Source organism: Chroicocephalus ridibundus, chromosome 1, assembly GCF_963924245.1.
Source record: "Chroicocephalus ridibundus chromosome 1, bChrRid1.1, whole genome shotgun sequence".
Lineage (NCBI taxonomy): Eukaryota > Metazoa > Chordata > Aves > Charadriiformes > Laridae > Chroicocephalus > Chroicocephalus ridibundus.
In genome coordinates this window covers 72,749,679-72,770,847 of record NC_086284.1, presented here as the reverse complement: position 1 = coordinate 72,770,847, position 21,169 = coordinate 72,749,679, and the positions used below count along the sequence as shown (strand labels likewise).

Here is a 21,169-nt window from a genome sequence, read left to right as displayed (position 1 = left end):
CTGGAGGAAGGCTGATTGTGTGGCGTCCTTCTGTACATGATCTGCTCCCAGCCCGTGCTGTAATCACCATCACGAGGAGAACTCATCAGCACAAGGAGAACAGTCTTTAAAAGCCTCCCAACCTCCTTGTGGTCTTGGAAGCCCACTTAGAGCAGGAGAACCGGATTGTACGAAGCCTTACTCAGCCTTACTCACTACTCTGTCCTCTGGTATTCCTCACCCTGGCTTGAGCTTCCCTCATGGACTTTCCTGGCCAAGGCGGGAACCATTTCCCTAGACAGTACAACGGGGCACATGTCTAACACTTCACGCTGTCAAGTAGGTCAAAATCACTCCCATTTTCCACATAGGGAACGGGAGCGGAGGCAGGAAATGAGATGCCTCAAGGCTACGGGATGAATCAGTAGCAGAAACAAAATGAAAATTCAGAACTTCCTGTCTCTTTACTCATCTCCTTGAACACTGTTGATGATTAAGCTCTTAAAAAGTTAGTACAATTGATGACCTCTACATCTCTGGTCAGTGATTAGGGCCCCAGTGTATTAAACGCGGAAAAGAATAAAACAAAGACAATTTCAAAGAACTGGAAAAAAAAAATAGAAGGCAAGGAATTTCTTTTGTGGCTAGGACATAAATGTTGGGTTCCCATTATTCCCACAGTGCCTTTTCCAGTAAGGAAGGAAGTTTCTCTAGTTCTACCCCTATGGGTCCGCTGAGAGTTGAAATCGGCTGAAGCCACAGCTACCACCAAGAGGCCACGCTATGGTTACACTTCCTCCCCTGCACGCAGTTTCTGCACACCCCCCCGCCTCTTGTCAACACAACCGCTCAGGCAGGCACGCGGTGAACCAACCTGGGGAACTCATCAATAATAATATTAAAAATTCTTTTCCTTTCCTGTGCCAGCTTTGCCATGAGTCCTGGCTCACTGCACAGCTGTATGAACATGGGACGAGGTGCCGGAGGACAGGAACAAATGGCCGGAGAAAGGGAGGCTCAGCATCCCACTTTCAGGGATGCTGAAGCTGCTCGGGACACGACAGCTCCTCTGGTCCCGCCGCCGCTGCGCACACGGAGAGCAGGAGCGGGGCGCAGCTGTGTCTGGGGGTGACAGAGAGCAGCACGCCGGCCCTGCAGCTTTCTCCCGCTTCGCTCCCGAACAGATGGAGCTGACTCAGATTTTTTGATGCTTCTACTTAAGTTTGTCATTGGAAGACACAGTCACTTACTGCTCTGTGCGTGGGGTGACTTATCCACAGGGCTGAAATTGCCTTTCCTTGCATTTCATCTGCATTATGTATGATTTTTGATGGCCATCTCACTATGTCTCCTTCAGGGATGCTGGTTTCACTCTGTGAGGAAGAGTTAAACCAGACTGCTCATCTTCCTTCCAGTGGTTTTAGGTTTGGTCTTTTAACCTTTAGACTTTCCAAACTGGGTAAGTACGCTGTGCTGGTGAAGAGCATGATGAACATGTGAACAGAGTGGTTTTGGCTGCAGCCAGAGAGACTTCTTCCTCAAGAAAGCAACCCTTTCATCCCTCCGCTTGTGTAGGAAGGAAAAGGAAGGTGAGGCGGTGAGGCACTTCACCCTGGGAAATAGCAGGAAGCTCTCCTGTGGCGTTTACTGCTTTACGAAAACTATTTTTTTTCCCTAAAGTCAGGGGTTGTGCCAATTTTCAAGGATTCACAATCTTGTCGTTAGCACTTCTGCTTCTTTAGCAGTCTTCTGGTATAACACTAAAACAAACCAAAGAAAAAAAGAAACCTCACAATAATAAAATATAAGCTCAAAGCAGAGAGGGGACACTATGGTGGAGCCCCATCAGAGCTATAATGGTGGAAACGTGTATTTGGGCTCAGAGCCTTAGCTCTGCAAAACCCAGACTGTATTTTTCAGGGGCACGAGAAAAGTGTTACATATTGGGTTTGGAAAACTTGCACGTCAGAGTTTGGGCTTGAAAATCTTTGCAGCATCCAGAAGCACACAGTGATAGTCTCTGAGGTGGTATTACTGCTAAGGAAAGAGATTGTGGAGTTGTCACAGACATGTTCCTCACAAATGTCATTTTCATACTCAAAAACAGTGAAAAATGGGAGTAGCAGGAGAGGACTGGAAACTAGGACATCGCCATGACGCTGCACGGGGAACCCAACATCATGAACATGGTAAGGAGATCCATTCTCCTGTCTTAAAAAGAAGGCGTTAGAAGCAGAAACAGTTCAATGAAGAGCAAGTATGGGATGGCTTTCACTCCTGGTATCACTAAGAAGACCAGAATTTGCTAGCTGGTAAAAACTGAGGGAGAACACAAAGGAAATCTGTAAAGAAAAAAAAAATTAAAAATTCATGGAGAAAACGAATAGGAAACGATCGTTGTCTCTTCCAACACAAGAACCATCAGGGGGTTCTGGCAAACTAGCAGAGGTCGGTTCAAAGCCAACAAACAAAGGCGGTCCGCACATAAGAAGCAGCTAGTTCATCTGTGGAACTCCCTGGCAGAAGACACTGTGAGAGCCAGGAGCATGTACGAATCCACAAAGTAAAGGAGCAACCTAATGGAAGGAAAAAAATCACCGGAGAGTACGAAATGTGGTGACACCAAGCGCTTCCGAAGCACTCCCTGAGCTGCAGAGAGCCGGGAGGAGGCCCCAGGGAAGTATCACTGGATGGTTAAAATATCCCTGTGCTTCTTCCCTCAGCGTTCACCACTGGCTACATCTGGAGGCAGGACGCTGAGCTAGATGGGCGATGGGTTTGACCTACCAAGGCTGCTCTTACGCATAGAAAGGCAGAGTTAAATAAGCCATGTAATGCAAACTGGGTTGTTGACAATAAATCTTCGTGGAAATCCACTTTTGCAAGCCTATTGCATCTCCAGACCTGATCCCACTCTTGCGCGCAGGCACTCAGGCAGACCCAGCATCGAGCCCATTTGAAATCATTTGCCTAATTACGACTCTAGGTTCCCGTATGGAGAAAAACAGTTGCCCCGGTCCAGGCCCGAGTTTCCTTTCTTTGTAACTACACTTGAAGTGAAAATGAAGTACACCATTAAACTGTTATGGTAATTTATCCTTACACTTTCTGCTCAACAGGTTTGCTTTGTTTTAAAAGTACGTTTCTGTGATACTTATAGCTATGTATATGTAATTTTGTGGTTAATGTCGAAGAGACAGGAAAACCTGGGTTCCCACAGGAAACGTAACTCGACCTCTTGCAAGCAGGTAACACTTTTGCCGTATCGGTGTGATAAAGAACTTCAAGGAGAGACAAATCCTGCCAAGGTTTACACCTGCGTGCAACTGCCTGATGTGACTAGCTCCAGAGAGGTTAATGAGATTTTTTTTTTTTCCCCACGTGATTCAGAGGCTGATGGAGGATGCTTCTGGGCGGGAACGGGGCCTGGGACAGTTCTGGATCTCGGCAAACGATGTGTTAAGATGCCGTCCCATGAGTTTGTCGGATCTGGTTCCGGAGGCCAGTATTTGTCTCTGTTTCTGCAGAAGGGGCAGGGACGTTTTTCCTGTGGGCCTGGGGTCTTGTTGGGGCAGGGTGGTGGTGGGAAGAGAAGATGAGAGATTTTGCTGCTCATTCCACCAGGGATGGGAAGGGAAAATACCACCACCACACCCCCCCCACTCCACGGGCCGTGGGGCAGCGCCAACCACCCCCTCCGCACCCCTTCCGTGATTATTTCCAACAAGCGCCTCACGATGCCGGTGTCGCGACAGTGGGACACCGACCCCGTCGTCCGCCCAGAGGCACTGTTGAGGGGGGGGTCTGGCAGCGCCCTGCACACGGACCCCCTCCTTGCCCACGCCGCGGGGCAGAGGCGGGTGTGCCTGTGTGCGGGTCCCCACCCCCGACCCAGCCGCCCAGCCCCACGGCCCTGCCGCGGACACGCGTGGGCCTCCCCGCCGGCAGGGCTCGGGCGTTGTTGGCGGCGGGGGCCGCCCTCGCCGGCCGTCCTCCCCCCGCCCCGCCCCGCCCCGCCGGGGCTATTGTTGTGCAGCGGGGGGCGGGCAGGGCGGCCGGGGCCGGTCCCAGTCCTTTCCCCTTCTCTCTCTCTCCCCGCGAGTTTACCCAGCAGTGCTTTGGTGCGGGCGCGTTTCCGCCGGTTTTTCCTGTTGGAGAAGGGAAGGGGGAGCTGTTTTCTCTCTCTCGGTATATTTTGTGTCCCTTTTCTCCTCCTCCTTCTCCTCCTCCTCCTCCTCCGCCACCACCTCCTCCTCCCCGGCTATCTTTGTCTGGCTCGCGGCAACCCCCCGCTCCAGCCCCGCTGCCGCCGGGACGCGCAGCCCCTGCCCGCCGGTGCCCGGCGCAGTTTCATGCGAGGGCAGCGCCGCGGGGAGGGCTCGGAGGCGGCGGGGGCTCCGCCGCGGCGCTGGGCGTGAGCCTTTCCCCCCCCTCCTCACCCCACCCCAACCCTCCATGCGAGAGCGGGGCCGCGGCTGCCGGCTCCCGGCCTGAGCGCCGCCCCGCCGTCGCCGGCCGGGCCGAGCCGTGCCGTGCCGTGCCGTGCCGTGCCATGCCCGGGCGCCGAGGGCACCGCCAGGCTGCCAGAGGCTGCCGGCCCCGGCGCCGCTCCTGCCGCCGCCGCCGCGACATGGTGTGAGCCCGCTGCCGTCGGGGACGCGCGGGGGGCACCCACTCACCCACCCACCCACCCACCCACCGCCTCGGGGGGGGGGGCGGGATCCAGCCCCGCACCGCGGGGAGGCAGACGGACCGCAGCACCCCCTCTCCTTCCCTCCTTCCTTCCTTCCTCCTTCCCTCACCTCCCTCTCCCCCCCCCCCCCCCCCCCACTCCTCCTCCTCCTCCCACCATCCATCTATCTATCCATCATCCCCCCCGCCAACCCCTCCCAATGCTGAAGAGTTTCACCCCGGCGGGGCTGGAGTGAAGAAGGGAAGGGCGGAAGGGAGGAGAGGAGCTCCGCGCAATTCACGGCCGCTTCGGGGAGAGGGAGGGAGGGGGAGGGGGGGGGGGCCCTGGCCTCGCTATTATTTAACAGAGAAGAAAAAAAGAAAACCGCAAAAAAAAAAAAAAGAAGGAACAAAAAAATATAAAAAGACGGGAAAATGGCGAACGATTCTCCTGCAAAAAGTCTGGTGGATATCGACCTTTCCTCCCTGCGGGTGAGTGCCGGGATGGGGGGCCGGGGCGGTGGGGTGGGGGCTCCCCCGGGGCCGGCGGGGCGGGGGCCCGGGGCCGGCGAGTCCTTTGCCGGGGCTACCGGGGGGTGGGAGCGGACGGGGGCCGGTGTCGGTGGCCGAGGCCGGTGTCGGGTCGCGGGGGGCCGGTGGCCGCGTTGTTGCGGGGGGTGGGGAAGGGGGAGCCCCGCGGGGGCGGGCGGGGGGAGCGCGGCCCTTGGGCTGCTTTTCCTTTGTTTGCATGTATTGGCATGTGCGTGGAAAAAACAGGGCGCAACAGCTGCACGCCGCCAGCAGCCGGGCTCTGCCAGCAGCCATCGCCAGACAAAAATGTAACCCCGCTTCTCTTCTCCTCCCCCCCCCCCCCCCCCCCCGGCCTCCACCCCCTCTGCCCCCCACACCCCCCCTCTTCTCACCCTCCCCCCCCCTCCCCGCCCCACCAGGACCCCGCTGGGATTTTTGAGCTGGTGGAAGTGGTTGGCAATGGCACGTACGGGCAAGTCTACAAGGTTTGTGGCAGAATTTCTTCTCCTTTTATTATTGTCGTTTTTGTAAAGGTGTGACCGGTGTCTGGGCCGGGCTGAGCACACGGCTGATGGCGAGCCACCCGCTGTGGCAAGCGGAACAGTTAGGGAGGGGTGATAAAAAAATGTTGTCATTGTCGCTGCCCCTGACAAGTTTGTCAGCCTCTTGGCTTCTGCTTTTCCAAAGGGGCACAAATTGCTCTCCCAAGGACCCATCCTGAAATGGTGAAATAATCCTTTATTGTCCTTTTTCCCCTGAGAAATGACCAAACCGACTGGAGACTGTCGGAGTGTGTCCACACTATACAAATCGGTCCGTGGGTTTATTCAAAATTCCTGCTGGAAGTCCTCATGGAAGTTACTGCTGCTGCTGCGGTGACTTTAGACAAAGGCATTGGCCTTCATTAAAATTGTCACCCGGTTTTCGTGTTGGAAAACCTTCAAAGTGCTGAAGCTGTCGAGTCAGGGGGGAATGGTGCTGCATCCGATCCCGCTGTGCTGTGCGATGATGGGGGGGCGGGCAGAGTGACAACAATAAGCGATCGAAGCAGGGAAAGCTTATTTAGTGAAAATCAGAATTCCCAGAATAACCTGTTTGACAAGTGTATGACTTTAAAAAAAATAGAAATCGGAGAGTGGCCGTGTGGGTGTGAAACTAGCCTACTTTTTTTTCTTTTTTCTTTTTTTTTTTTTTTTTTCCCTTCAGTGTGCAGTCAGTGGAACAAACAAATCTCGAGATTGCATGACTTTGCAGTGAGTGCTAGCTACCAGGATGACTGGTAGCTAAGTATTAAGACTGTGTCTTAATACTTGGCCAAAGACGGAAGATTCTAGCCTTATATTGTGTAGAAATGCAAGGCACATTTGCAGAGGGAAGGAGAGATAACTGAAAGTAACCAAGTGTGCCTAGCTGCTTGGGTTTTTTGTTTTGTTTTGTTTTGGTTTTTTTTTTCCTTATAAACAAAGCAGTATAATTGGTGAGTTTCCCTGATGGCAAGATACTGCTGCTTGAAGCTCCGGTAACTAAATAAAGCACTTTGCTGCCTCTTCTGCAAATGAAACACATGTCAGTTTGTTTTGAGGGCGTGAACCTCAGCCTTCATGATGGAGAAGCAATCTGCGCGGCGTGCGAGCGGCATTTTAAGACTAGAAGTGGAATAACCAGGCTGCTGCTGTTGGCAGAAAACTGGAAAAAAGGAAAAAAGTCTCAAAAGGCCAGAGGAGAGGGGGGAGATAAGTGAGAAGCTGCACTTTGACACCACCTTGAGCATTTAATTTTTTTCTGACAAATGTAATGACACCATTTAATTTCTTTTATGTAATCCGTCCGCTCACAGAGCTTGCATCTCCTGAACCCTTCTTACAAAAAAAAATGTGGGGCGTGAATGTGTGACTTGGAACTCTCCTGTTAATTATTGCAATTTGGTGCATTGTTTCTTGGCTTACTTGTTAATGCTGTGACTTAATGAGCGAAGTCCTCGTTGGTTTAACAGTCTTAAGAATAGAAATGTTTAATTTCATTTCCCTTGGGTATGCTGGAAGTCTCCCGGAGTAGTTAGCATTAGCACTGAAACTCAGCGCATGCATTTATTGGCTTGGAAGAGTGAATGAACACCTGAGGTCTAAGGGCATCGGTGTTGCTCTGATAACAGGGGAAGCAGCAGGCGGTTTCTGTCGGGGCAGTAGTTTTAGTGTGTGTCTGATGAGATTTCGCCGTCCTTCCTCACCGGTTAGACAATGGTGGAAATGTTTCCTCTTGCCTGGTAACTGAGGGCATGGTGGTTTGGGTGCCAGGAATAAAAGAAGCGGGTAAATACTGCTTTGCTGTAGAGCCTTTCAGACATTAGTGGATTGACAGGTGTGTCAGTTTGGGTTTGCACTGCTGTTCCTTAGGCGTCTGTCCACTTTTGTGTACATAGTCTCAAAATGTGGACACCTGGCAGGGTTGTACGTAAGCAAAAAATACCAAAACAAAAAACTTCCTTGCTGTGATTAAACCTTGTCTTTCTTCTTAAAAGAATGCAGTTATGTAAAAAAAAAAAAAAAAAAAAAAAAAAAAAAGCAGTGCAATAGTATTTAACTTTTCTCAGCTGCTGTTCTGTTAGGAAAAATGCTCCGGGGACACCCAGAGATGAAAACTCTGTGTGTGTGTGTTTTGAGGGCTTTCGGAGGAATGGCACAACCGAGGGGAAAAAAACGTGGTTACGCTGTGTTTGCTTGTTGCCTTCCGCTTTCCTCCTTACCCAGCAACCCCTCCTTGAAATCCCTCTTCCCGAATGGCTTTATTCCCCTTTCAACCGGGCTGTCACCTCAAGGGACTGGGGGGTGGGGGGGGGGGGGGTATGGTAGGGTGTAGGTTGTCTTTGAGGAGCCGTGTTCCGCCCCCCCCCCCGCCCTTCCCCAAGATAGGCTGGGGGCAGCTGCTTAGTTTGATGTACTTCCATAATTTCGCGTGTATCGGCATCAGCGATGATGTCACCCGGGCGCGGGGTGTGGGATTGGCTGGCTACCTGCCACTGCGGGGAGGACGGAGGGAGCGGGAGAGGGCATGACGTTATCTCTTTGTCTAGCTCACGCACCCCAGCCGTGGTACCCAAGGTCGTTTCCCTTCTTGGGGGGGGTGGGGGGGGAGGGTGGGAGGTCTTCCCCACAGTGGCGGTGGGCAAGGACACCTCCCCGACCTGTTGGAAAGCAGAAATTAGTCCTGGTTTTCCCCCCTTCGCCTTATAGCCGAGCTTGCTGGAAGCATCTCGGATCTCACCAGCTGGAGGTGTTTCTATAGGTAGTTCTACCCTGGCTGTTTACTTAGTGATATATAGGTGTATAGGTGTATATACGTGCATGACATATGAGGGCGGTCTTAAGTTGCTTGGCACCTCAATGTGAGCAGAGTTGCTCCCTGTCACAGAGCGGAGTGGATCCGCCTGGGATTTTATGCCATTGAGTGGGTTGGCCTATGTGGGGTGCAACGTGGGCCTGGGGCCTCGGCGGTGAGGTATGAAAAAATACCAAGTTTTCAGCTGCTCCGCTTAAAGTCCGTAGGGTTTACATGATTTTCATCCTCATAACCTCGCTTACACCTGTCCTGCGGGAAGGAGCCTGGCGTTTCAAGAGGAGCTTGTTACACAGCAGTGAATCGGGGGGTGTTGGGGGGTGGAAAAATGAGCCTGGGAAAAGTTCCCCATCCCTGGGAAAAAACGGGGTGTTTTTGGGGAAGCCTTTGCCCCGCAGGGGGGACGGGGCAGCGGCGGGGGGTGGCTCGGTCGTCCTGGGGCAAATCAGAACTCTTCTGCTGCTCATCCGAAACCCTGGGGGATGCAAAGGCCGGCCTGGAAGTTGTTTGCCCCTTTTCGTAGTTAGTTCAAAATCCCAGGACGATGTCACGGAAGAGAGAGGGACGTTTTTGCATGTCATGTGGCTGATAAGTTAGAAAGCAAAGGGTTAAACGTGGCGAAGCGGAGCCCCTTTGAGCTGGTGCGGGACCCCCTGAGCCTGTAGTTTAACACTTTTAAGGAGCTTTTGAAGGAGCCCCAAGCCTCTGCTGGAGTTCAGAGAAATAGAAATTTCCCTTCAACAGGTTGGTATCAGCTGTCGGGAGGCGTGTTTGGGCTTGTGGGCAGCAGCAGGCACAGGCGGCAGATGAGCACCCCGACCCGGAGCTCCTCCGCACCCTGAACCCTGCCTTATCCCACAGGACAGCTTTTAACCAGTGGGGCTGCAAGCAGGGGATGATGCCAACGGCACAGAATTCGTCAGAAAAACGCCCTTAGCCTGGAATTCTGCTTTTTTTGTGTGTGCGCCTGTGTGTCTGCGTGCTGCTGTCTTGCGGGGTGGCCGTGCCTCCCAAGGCTCCTTTCCTCCTTTCCGCTTTTATCGGAGCCCTTCAGTGTAACTGGAACTTGGGGCCAGCTTACCATGCTCTTAGCTGCCTTAAGGACTTTTTTTTTTTTTTTAATCTTTTGCAAATAGTGGAGAAGCATTTTTAGCATTGCTGCAGTTGTTAGGTTTTAGTTTTTCACATCCCGTAGTAAGCTTAATTTGAAGTTTGGCTCGCACAAAATGAGAACACTCATGAAATTTGCCTCGAGATAAGATTTGAACTGGCTGTTTGCTTCCTTTTCTTTTTTTTTTAATGCAAAAATGACCTGTGAACTAAAGGCACTGGTTAATATTTTGCACATTTTAAAATCTACCATATGATTGTTCATAGAGGCATAAGGCTGATTAATTTTGCTATTGAGACGGAACGGCGTTAACTTGCTCCACCGCTTTCTCTTTGGGGCTTTTTGTGTGTGTATGTGTTTTTAAAGACAGCTAGCACTTTAAAATAGCTGTTGTGAGTGCGCTGTTACCTCTCACAGATAGACATCATAATTCTCTTGTAGCAGCAATGACTGGGGGGAAGGATGTTTTTGTGCGAGTCCTGAGAGCGCACCAGAAAGATGAGAATTAGGGATGATACTCCTAATTGCCCTCAGTGCCGGCTGGTGTGGCTTTCTGAGAGCCTTGTAATAGTTAATTCACGGTGAAGGCTTCTTTTGTTGATTTATATTGCAGCCTTCCAAAACTGCATGTAAATGATGTGTATTGTCTAACTGCTGGCTCATAAAAGGAAATGATGTAAGATGTGATCGTTCAAATGCTGATTTGAAAATAAATTAAAACTTGGATAAATGTTTTCCCACGCTAAGGGTACTCTATTTTTGTCTTAATGGACTTTATCTTACAAGGTGACTGTGTTGGGGGGGTAAGAAGAGAAGACAGTGCTTGGTATTCTCTACTAACTCAGCTGAATATTCCCCCCCCTTCCCTCTCCCCTTTCTTTCTCTCACTGCTAAAGGGACATCATTGTGGATTCAAATGATTTTGTTAAACATGAATACAATTCCAGTCTTATCGCTATAAAGACAAACTGTGCTGAGGATCAGTGAGGTCACTGGCTTTCAGGAACTGGTCCAGACCAGCTCTCTTAAGTATGAACTGCCCTTCTTCTCTTCCTCCTCTGATTTTTTCGTGGATTGTGTTGCAAAGGGAGAGTTTGCCGTCGGAGAAGTCGGGAAGGACCAAGCAGCGGCTGGAATACTGGCATTTCTCTGGGTCCTGCGGCTAGATGTGGCCCTTAGCATTGTTTGCCGTCCTCCCCCAAATTGGCTGAACTTTTGACCAGTTCTCCATCACCCAGATCTTTCTTAATTAAATATACAAAAGCTAGGCAGGTGGCCAGTGGGGATTACTGATATTTATTTTTATTAAAAAAAAAAAAAAAAAAAAAAGAAAAGAAAGCAACCTGCCAATTGTGGGTAACCACATGTCCCTCTCGTTCTTCCTCCCCCAGTCCATCTGTCTGTTTGTCAAAACGTCTTTTTTTTTTTTTTTTTTTTGTATCTTGTCTTAAATCAAATTGCAGGCTGCTGGGGCAGGGACTCCTTATTCCTGGAGTAATTAGAAGGGGACCTGGCACTCTGGGACCCGGGTGTGTGCAGGTCTTCAAGGTGATGAATGTAACAGAATACAGCCCAGAGTCTTATGCTGACTCCTTGGAAATTTTTTCCAGCTTTCTGTAGGAAGATTCTTCAACTGATGTGGGTAAAATTTCAGTCGAAATAGTCTCAAACTCTCCTTGCAGTTTTTTGTGTTTGTGCTCTCTTCCTATTGGCAATGGGAGGGGACGTTTCCCCAGGCTTACAGAGGCGGATGGTTTTCCTCATGAACGTCTCTGCACCTCGCTCCGGGCATGGGGAAGGTGAGCTTTATTCATAAGGTCCAGGATAGGGATTTTTATTTGTCTGGGGATATTAAAGGAAGAAGGGGAGAAAACCAGAAACATACGCCTTCCCTTTCCTTGCTTTATTTTTTGCTCTCTCCTGGTAATGGAAATTTGGGTGACGTGTTATCAACTTCCAGGCACCGGAGCCTCGGCGGTAGTGTGCAGAAATGCTTTTTTTGGCCTCTGTGATGATGGCAGGTCTGCGCCTCCCACCCTAGGGGATGATGTAGAGGAATGTCCCCAAAGGGAATCCAGCATTACAAGAGGTGTTCACCCTTTGCATTTCCCTGCCTTCAGCGTATACATTTTTTAGTATAAATTTTTGGACTACAGTGCTAGCTGACTTTCCTCATGTGGTCTAGCCAGTGTTTGTGTGTACACATTATGTTCTAGTCATCTTCTTTTCAAGTGGTAGGTACTTTCTGTTGCAAGCGGGATTTCAGCCGGGTAGGTTGTGTACCTGCCTTCTCGAGAGCTGTTTTCCTTGGAGGAAAGTGGTATATTTGTTTTTCCCGTTTTACATTTCTGACTGTACGCTCTGGCTCTGCCAGAAGTATTTCTCCCTGCCTTTGGATGACGTTGATATGTAAGCTCTATAGCATTGACTTGCACAATGTGAGCTTGACTGTAGTGAAAAGTTACAGTAAGATCCTTATCTGTGGCGTTATTTTAGGTCCCAGTCCAACTCCCACTGGAGCCGGTGGAAAGAATTCAACTCACTTGAACGAGAGGTGGATTTGGGAGGGGATCTCATAACTTCGCACAAGAGTTTTCTTATCAAATAGCTTACGTTTGTGGCATTATGGGTCCCTGATTGTTTCTCAGGTCAGCACAGGCTCGAGAAAAGATACTGTTGGCTCTAAAATCGGGCAACTCTGGGAAGGGGGAGGAAAAACCCCACAACTGTGCATAATTTTGGGAACCTTGAGGTAGCTTTGGCTGTGGAGGACTTGGAGATTTTGACATTGCATCTCAGTATTACTTCCAAGGTGTATTTTCTGCCTTGGATGTGGTATGCAACACTTTGACAGAGGCACAAAATACGGCACTGATTGCAAACTGCAGAATGCTGCCAAATGCTCAATACACTGTTGTGAAGTTCATGATGCCTCCACCTAACCCTTGGTCCCGGTCCCCTGTCCTGTCCCGAGCAAGGCTTGATGTATCTCCTCCTGGGTGGCCATGGGGCTCAGCAGTCCTAATGGCTGTGGTATCTATTTCAGTGTTAGAAAAAAGGAGGGAGCAGCTTTCTGAAAGAGAAGTGAGCACAGACTGGAGACACGATAGTCCTGCAGGCAGAGCAGTCCCTTGCTCTCACGGGCTTTGCCGTCCTGCAACGGAGTGAAATCTGTTCTGAATGTGATGAGTAACTACAGTTTGACCTCAGCAGTGTTGGTTTTAGTTGCTGCTGACTGGGAAACCTGTGGGAAGCACCACTTGAAGAAGGGCGAAATACCAGAGACTGGGGAACGGAGATGCCCACTTTTACAGAGCCCTGGCACTTCTGAAGCACATAAGGAGCAGGTGGATGTTTGGATGGAGTGGGCTTCTCTCCACTTTATTGAGAAACTGGAGCTACTAACTCCTATCTCAAATGCTGCTGTGGCAGGCATGAAGGGTGTTGACTTCTCCCTGGGGTTTTCCCATGCCCTCCTCCTGCTTGATCTTGCATCATGTGGAAGATGTGGAGTTAGGAAGAGATAGTAGGACAGCTCAGCGAGACGCAGCGTGATGAAGGTGAATTTAGAGAGGGAATGAGAGGTTGAAGAAGGAGAAGCTGTCTTAAATAAATTAGTTCATGATTCATAGTTGTGGGAAACAAAAAGTAGCATGGAGTCAGGGAAGTGCTTAATATAAGAAAAAGTAAGGGACAGCTTAGTCGTCAGTAGAAATACATCAGCATATATAATTTCTGTAAAAAAAAAAAATAAAAAAAATTATGTATTATGAAAGAGATTAGCAGTTCCCAGAATGGCAGTTCCCTAACTTTCACTAGCCATCCAGGCTCTGGGCTTATCCACGCCAGGGCAAGATACACTGACACAAGTTTTTGTGTGGATTTCAGCATAGCCTGGGCTGACGAGACCTCCCTTGGCCCCCCTGGCTGTGTCATGACCGTGTGCCAGAACAACTGCTGTCTTCTGGGGGAGGTTGTTTAACAATCCTGGCAAAATCCTTTTTCCCCACCGAGGTTGCACCTCCCTGGGTTGCTGTGCCACCGAAGCTGTCATTATCGCTGTACAAACAGGACACTGCAAGTGCCAACAGGTCCTGATCGGCCTGTCTAGTAATAAAACAGCTAATGTGGTAAAACTCCTAGCGTGGATGCAGTTATACTGGTATTGTAGTGCTTATCTGGTATGTCTCCGTCACCTCCCTTTCGAGCTGTCCCGTGGCGCGTTGATAAGGGCTGCTCTCCGTGCAGGGATCGCAGTGACTCATGGGTTGGTACCTGCGGCTGAAGGAGTCGCGTGGGCTCTAGGCATGTGCTTCCTGGAGCAAGGTAGCACTGCCCCCAGAGAAGGTCCGCTGTGGCTGGGATCAGCAATGTGGCTGCTGGGGCCATTAGTGGTGCACCATGGCTACTCCTTGTCTCCCTCCCCTGCCCCTGTGTGCCTTGAGTGCCCCCTTGACTCCCTGGCTCTGGGGCTGCTGGGGAGGTCCGCTTGCTTAATGCTCTCCCCACCACCCTAGCCAGGGAAGTCCTACAAGATCCCTCTGGGCACCTTGCTTTGGAGGCATGGGTGCTGCCCTGCTCCGTACCTGCTTCCGAAGACTTTCCTTCTTCTATGCCGCTCTCCACATGGAAATGCTGGTCCTCACGTCCATCCGTAACACCCATCTGCCTGGTCTTTGGCTACTCTGTGTTGTATTATCCCCAAAAGTGGCTTTTCTTTTCAGTATGCCTATGGAGCTCCCCTTAGCTTCACTGGATATTTTAGCTCTGAAAATTGGACTGGTTTTAGCTTCGAATGTTTGGGTTACCATCTTTTTATGTTGTACCAGTCCATGGTATGGACTTGTTGGCTCTGGTTGCTTCACCCAGCAGCTTCACCAGAGGACAGAGGTGAAATGGGGAGGACCTTACTTAAGTAGCTAAAAGAATGGCAGCAGCTTGAAATACTCGGTTGCACCAAATCTTAACTTCCTGAGGACTACCAAGGCAATAGTTTACTTCTGCTGGTTTACCTTAAAGCTGATGCATTTTATTTGGGTGTTTTGCATTTGGAACTGTTAAAAATTACTTGAAGTCTTAAAAATACAACAGTCAATTGCAGTTAAGCTCTGGTAGTTTCAATTGCTTCTTCTCAGGATCTTGTCAGAGTAGCTGTAGGGTATGACAGTGGGCAAGAGTTCATGATTCTAATTTAAACAGTAAGCTCAAAACAAAATAAACTTGTCTCAAAACCTGCCCCCTACACTTCAAGCTATCTGATGGTATTAGGTTGTTTTGTTTTTAAACCCAGGAAAGAAAAGCTTAAGGTCAATAGGCCTCAGTGTGTTACAGTAAATTGTGCCATGCCATACTTGGTTTTATGTATCTAAAAACAGAGACACCCCCCCAAATCATTATAATTCATTGGTTTTCTTCATTTTTGTGCTTCACAAGGAAAATTCTGCAGAGTATCTAAACGCAAGCGCCATCTTACAAGGTTATTGGCAAGAGGGAATATTTATCTGAGTTGTATAAACCCTTGCAGGTAGGGGCACGAAATGCTGATGGACTCTTAGCTGTAGTGCCACCAGCATGTGCAACTGCCATAATCAAAATAATCCTTGGTGGAACTGGTGCAGCAGTGTTTGCGTGTAATGATGAGGTGTTTGCTGACTGGAAGCCCTAAATGAGTTACTTCTGTGCCTCTCCAAAAAACTGATGGCGCTGCGTATCTCCAGTTGTTTTATGGTGGCCTGGTAGGTGAAAGATGCATTTTGTAGCGAGAGCTGCAGATACGCACGTCTGGTCAGTAATTTACAGCTCGTTTCTGTGCAGTGGGCTTGGATGGTACTTTTGAAAGGTGCTTGAATAAGTGGGCTGCCTACTGTCCTTTCGCTGTCTAAATCCGAGCTGCGTGCTCTAGGACTCGCAGTGGAGAGAAATAGGACAGGGAAATGGCCTCTGGAGATACCTACCCTAGGATGAGATAAATTGCTCTTTACCTGAGTCTTTGTTAATTATAATGGGAACTCAGGGTGAGTGTTTCAGTTGTATGTCTTCTAGATGTCTAAGGTCGGACAGGTTGACCCTACCCTGTACCATGCCTGTAGTAGCCCCTACAGTCTGTCTTCTTTGTGGGATATATAGTAGAGTGAAGATGCCTTTGTAAGTGGATGTGTGAAAGTAAATGACATGTAAAATCCCTCTTGCCCATTGCTGGGAGGGAAGCATCCCTTTTGCCTAAAAGACTCGTAAATAAGTGAGCTGGTTTTGCGTGCATTTACCAAGAGGTGAACGTGCTTGCCCTCGGTTAATATCTCCACACTTTTACATGAAGGCTGGGAACTTAAATATAGATAAGTTTATTTCTACAAAACTTCTGAGGGCTTTGGTTGAGAACAACAGTCAGTGCCTCCTGTCTCCTCTCAGTGCCCTCAGCAGTAAGCTCTGGGGTCTTTCCTGCTCAGATAAATTATACTTCTACAGAGAATGCATTTATTCTAGGCTACTGTTTTTCAGGAGAGAATTATAGAAATACTTTAACTCTTTTGATGATGTTGATAAGGGTTGTAATTAAGTGCCTGATATTCAAGCTGTTTTTTCAAAGGTGTGCTTCTCTGCAAGGTATCCTTTCCCATCAAACCTGTTTGGGATTTTGTTACTTTTTTTTTTTTTTCCCCAAGCCATGTCGTTGTATTGCTTCTCTGTAGCTGTAAGCTCAGCTAGTAGAATTCAATCTGGTTGTGAATCATATTTTTAAATCTCAATATGTTGTAAATCCAAGTATCTTTTCTCTAATTAACACTTGGGGTTTTTTTTTTTGAGGCAATATACTGCGTGTTCCTTCAGCAGCTACCGCGGACATTCCTGAAGTAGCTGAAGTTTCATATTCTGCACCATTTGTTAAACCGAACTATCAGTTGCGTGGTAGTCTCCCGTATAAACACGGAAGGAAGCGGAGCTCTTGTGTCTTCTCCTCTGATGCTCAAGCTATCCACTGTGCTTTACTTCAGAGTGAGGATGTGGGAGGGAAGCGCAGCCGGGAACTGGTGTAATTTATTCCCAGCCACCCAGGAAATATGTGACAGAGGTACAATCCACATCTCTGGATGCAAAGTTCTGTGCAAAAGAGATCCCTTCCTTTGCCTTAGAGATAGCTGGGGCCAGCTGTCACCCAAGCCAAAGAGAGGGAAGACTTTGCACGTTGACCCTCTGGTCTCTTAAGAGCCACCCAGAGGAACGAGCTACATGTTCTTGGGTGACTGGGCAGGTGGATCTTGTAGAGCGAGCCTCGTGGTACCTCTGCTCGTTTGGCTTGTGTTTGCGGTGGGATTGTTTTGTGCTGTCTTGCGGTTCGTGAGGTTCCTATGTTTAAATGAGTTTTGCAGAAAGCCCCATACTGAATTGCTCACATTTAACTGTATTGCTCTCTGTAACCAAGGTGGGGCAGGTATTAGGATATTTTACCATGACTAAACAGCAGCGTTAATACCTTTAAAATTGGCATATTGACGTTTATGAGCAGATATTGCATTACAGCAGTAGCTTCAGGGGCCTTCTGCTGCGTATGAGAGTTCTTGGTTGATTTAGAAAGCAAATAAATAAAATTTTAAAGCCAGCCTAACACAATCAAGCATGTTAAGCCGAAAATGCAAGGTGATGCTGTATCCTCAGCTTATACTGTGGTCTGCTGTTATTTTGGCAGACAAAGCTAACGATGTGCTGTCGCAGGAGAAGGCACAACAGGCGCGTGGCATTGGGGAGCTGTGGGGGAGCCTCTGAGGCGAAGGGACCTCCCTGATTTCATGGCGGGCGTTTTCGTGCACTGGCGCCGTACCTGGCACCCAGGTGCAGGGGCTCTCTCGGAGGACTCCCCGCGCTGCCGGGGGCTGGCCTGCCTCCAGGCTCCCTCACGCTGTCGCCTTCGCCCGTGATTCTGGTGTGGTCTTGCGGGGGAAGAAAGAATGTCAGCCTATTAATAGTGACGGCGCAGGCTTTCTCCCCTTCATCTGTTTAAAAATCGCTGGAATGCTTTGAATAACAAATTACCCCCAAATCTTGCTTTTTAATCTGAGTGTTGGGAAGGGCGCGCTTTGCTCCTTCCTTTCCCCCCGCCCTGCGTGAAACGCAGTGAAATTCTCTGATCCGACTTGTCCTTGGGGGCTACGGAAGATGCTTTATGCAGCTCCCCCTGTGCGCTTTAGGTGCTCGCCAAGAGTTAAATTCTGGAGCGATGACAAGTGAATACGGAGAAAATGTTTCAAGTCATGTGAAAGAAATGTTACTTGCTAAATAACTTGAGTGTTAAAAGAAGGGATGGGAAAAGCTTTTCTTAGCCTTTGTGGAAGTCTTATATGGCAAGGAATGAAAATCTTTAATACTGACCTAATTTTATTTGTATTTAAGATCAAAGAGCTCTTGTGAATGAGTTGCTTGTCTTATATGTCACTGGCTTTATGGTTTTCTGAATGGCTTGAGGCAGTAAATCAGTCCTGAGTAATGCTACCTTTCCTTAGGTTTCCTCTGAGGTAATGGAAGAGCGCTCTGGTTTCCTCTTCAGGAATAAAAACATATTAGTTATTGAGCAGACTACTTTCTGGTTAAGTTGCTGAGTTTGGAGGTGCCTCCTCGTGGACCGAGTGTGGTGGCAGCGCTTGTGTTGGGTTTTGGGGAAGGAAGAGAGAAGCGGGCAATGAAACCGCTGTCGTTGACACCACTGCTTTGGTTGCGGATCAAGTCCTCGCTGCTGTCGGGGTTTGACTTTGGAGCATCCTCTCCTGCTGCTGCTCTGCACCTCTTAGCTTTTCGATAATGAAGCATGTAGTTAGCGTGTGCTGTTGTTGTAAGGAAATACGTTTTGTATACACATGGTGTGGTTGCACCGGGCTGTATGGGAAAGGGCAAGGTTTTATTTTGTGCTCCCCACGGGTAGGATTTCCTATTGCAGAAGGGAGAAGGGAAGGTTAGGCAGACAGCTGAAATGCCTTGCATGGTATCTGGTTACTTTATTCCAGCAGGGAGAGGGATCCCGCTTGCTTCCATGGTAGAGAGCTGTGCTGAAAGCACCGGGTCTTGGAGGTACCTCAGCTTGGATCTGCTGACTGGGTAGCACCATAACGTGGGTTTTGGTCCGTCTTTGTAACTCAGACAGGAGAAGATGGGAAAAGGGAATGTGAATAGCATTTCAAATCTGGAAAGATGGCATCAGCCTAGTTTGTAGATCCCTGGGAGTTTGGAAACAAAAGCCAGTAGCCTTGGGTATTCGAGTGTCGTGTTACTGTTAACATCCGTTCACCCCGCAGGATCAATGCGCTTAGGAGAAGAGGAGATGAAATTCTTTTTGCGGGTGCCATTGTCTGAACTGTTGACTGATGTGAAGTGGCACATGTACGTGAAATTAATCCCTGCTCGAAGAGAGCGTGGGTGGTACAGCTCCTCTGAGCTGGTAGTTGGGTCTGCTGAGCTTGGACTGCTCCTGGCGTCTGTGTCGGTGGTGGTGGATGGTGCTGACTCGGCAGAGCTTCTTCTCGCCTCCTCTGCTCGGAGCCGGCACTCCTCGTGAGTGTGAGAGTTGCCCAATAAATGGGGAATCTCATAAAGCCCCTTGCGTTGCTGAACTTTGCCAAAACCTGGCTTTTTGTCAAGGTTAGCTGAAAACTTGGGAGTGTGCTTTCCTTCCAAGAACTTTTGGTTTAAAGCTCCATTAATTGTATGTCAGTTACCATATGTGTTATGATAATAACCAAGAGTGGAAAGGACGGGATTTATTTCAGTAAACATTTCACCTAGTAAAAATTTAATAGCTTGTCTGCCTTCAAAGGCCATTCCTTTTTCCCTGGTGCAGATTGTGCACCCAGCAGCAGTACAGAGTGTTTCCCTGAGAGCTGTGTTTATAACCTGGCCTTGAGATGCTGCTTTTCCCTAGAGAGTGACGGGGCTGTTCCAAGGATGCTCAGTCCTGAGTTTCTTTGCGAGGCGCAGATTGGGTTCACCTCTGCTGCACTGAATTCTGTGTTTTAATGGTGGCTACGGACAGCTTTGAAAGATGATAAAAACAACACACTGAAATGACTGTGGACTTGCGTCTGAACCACAACCGTCAGCAAAACCACCTAGTTTCAGGAACCGTTCTGTGTGACGGCAGAAGAAGTCTTGTGAGTGCCCGAGCCAAACTTCTCTTCAACAAATACATGACTTCATGATTTGAATGTTTCGAGGGAAATGTTTTGAATGTCGTTGCTGTTTTAGGCTGGCAGATTATCCTTCGCAGATTATCCTTCGCAGATTATGCAGGCCACCTGTATATTTATAATTTGAGAGGCATAAACGTCATTTGAGAGAAAAGGAAGTGTGGTGGAGTAAGAGCATGGCAGAGGTAATCCTTCTTACTGCGGGTATATATTGGTTTAGTTTAGATTATTTTTCTAAAGCTAGAAGTACTTTGGCTGTCCAGGATCAGGCCCCATCTGCTGAAGTCACTGGAAGTAGAGTGGGTGTCAGCCTGGCTCTGCAGCTTGGGGTTAGAGCCATGGACAAAGGTTTGCATGGTTTTGGTTCAAGAGAATGTTCCCTTGTCAAGACTTCAGAGAAAAGTGTTCTTTCTAGAAATGCCACTTTTTGGAAGTGGCTTGTGTCTTAAACAACTTTGACTTACTCGTTAATCTTTTCTCATAGAATGCTTTTTCTGTTCTTGCCCTTTTTCTGGTGGTATCAGGTTTTTCTCTCTCTCTGTGGTTTGTTTTGTCCTCCTGCTCTCTTCCCTCATACTCAACTGATGTGGGTGAATTCCTCCTGCTGCTCTCCCTTCCTCTAAACTCTACGCTCATCATCCTTTGCATTTCTTCCTCTAGGCTCGTCTGTGGCTTTTTTTCTTTTTTTGGTATAAAAGTAACTAACAAATAGGAGGGATATGGTTAAATCTGCGTGACCTCTGGTGTTGGCTGTAGTTCTGCCAAGATGAATGAGGCTTGTTTCTTTTTTCATTAACGTGTTTCTCCGCAAGCATTCTGTACCTTCTTTAGATCTTTTTTTGTGGTCTCTTTTTACCCTGGCTTTCTGAAGAAATGAGGCTCCGTCCGTTTTACTCTGTCCTCAACACTTTTTCAACCTCAGGGCTGACTTCAGCTGTGTTTTGGTTTGGGGTATGCATCTAAAATCCTTAAAAGTTTCACGAAAAGTAAATGACTGGGCAGATGGGAGTGAGACAGCCTGTTTGCTCTTCTCCTATCCGCTGCGTCCCCGTGGAGAAAGCCTATTAAAGTCCCTCTTTATTGGGCATAGGGAAGATCTGTGCCCAAGAGGAAGGCTTCAGGCTTACCTCTGCTTGCAGCGCTGTTTGCCTGTGAGGTGGAGACAGAGGGGTTACAGTTATTACCTGTCAGCTGAGCAAAAAAAGGGAAGGAAAGTGGCCTCAGGTTTGTCTTTTGCCCCACTGGGGTAATTTATTATTTTTCGTTCTCCCATCTTTTGGGCAAAACTATGGTGCCATCTCCTGAAGTCAGGGGGTTCCCTGCCGGCGGAGGTGGCAGTGGGAGGAGGGATGCGCTCTCCCGGGGCTCCTCTCTC

At 49.0% G+C, this 21,169-nt stretch overlaps 1 protein-coding gene across 9 annotated transcripts in view; it reads left to right on the top strand.

Annotated features, from left to right (window-relative positions):
- Positions 1-4,110: 4,110 nt before the first annotated feature.
- MAP4K4 (mitogen-activated protein kinase kinase kinase kinase 4) overlaps positions 4,111-21,169 on the top strand; it is a 165,515-nt gene continuing 148,456 nt past the window's right edge. For 4 of the 9 annotated variants that reach the window (XM_063339325.1, XM_063339316.1, XM_063339340.1 and 1 more), the window contains exons 1-2: positions 4,112-5,142; positions 5,601-5,666. In XM_063339325.1, the coding sequence (XP_063195395.1) occupies positions 5,086-5,142; positions 5,601-5,666 (123 nt within the window). In that variant the 5' untranslated portion in view covers positions 4,112-5,085. Of the gene's footprint in view, positions 5,143-5,600; positions 5,667-21,169 lie in introns of all 9 variants that reach the window. The other 5 variants (XM_063339367.1, XM_063339331.1, XM_063339309.1 and 2 more) reach the window with 4 other exon arrangements.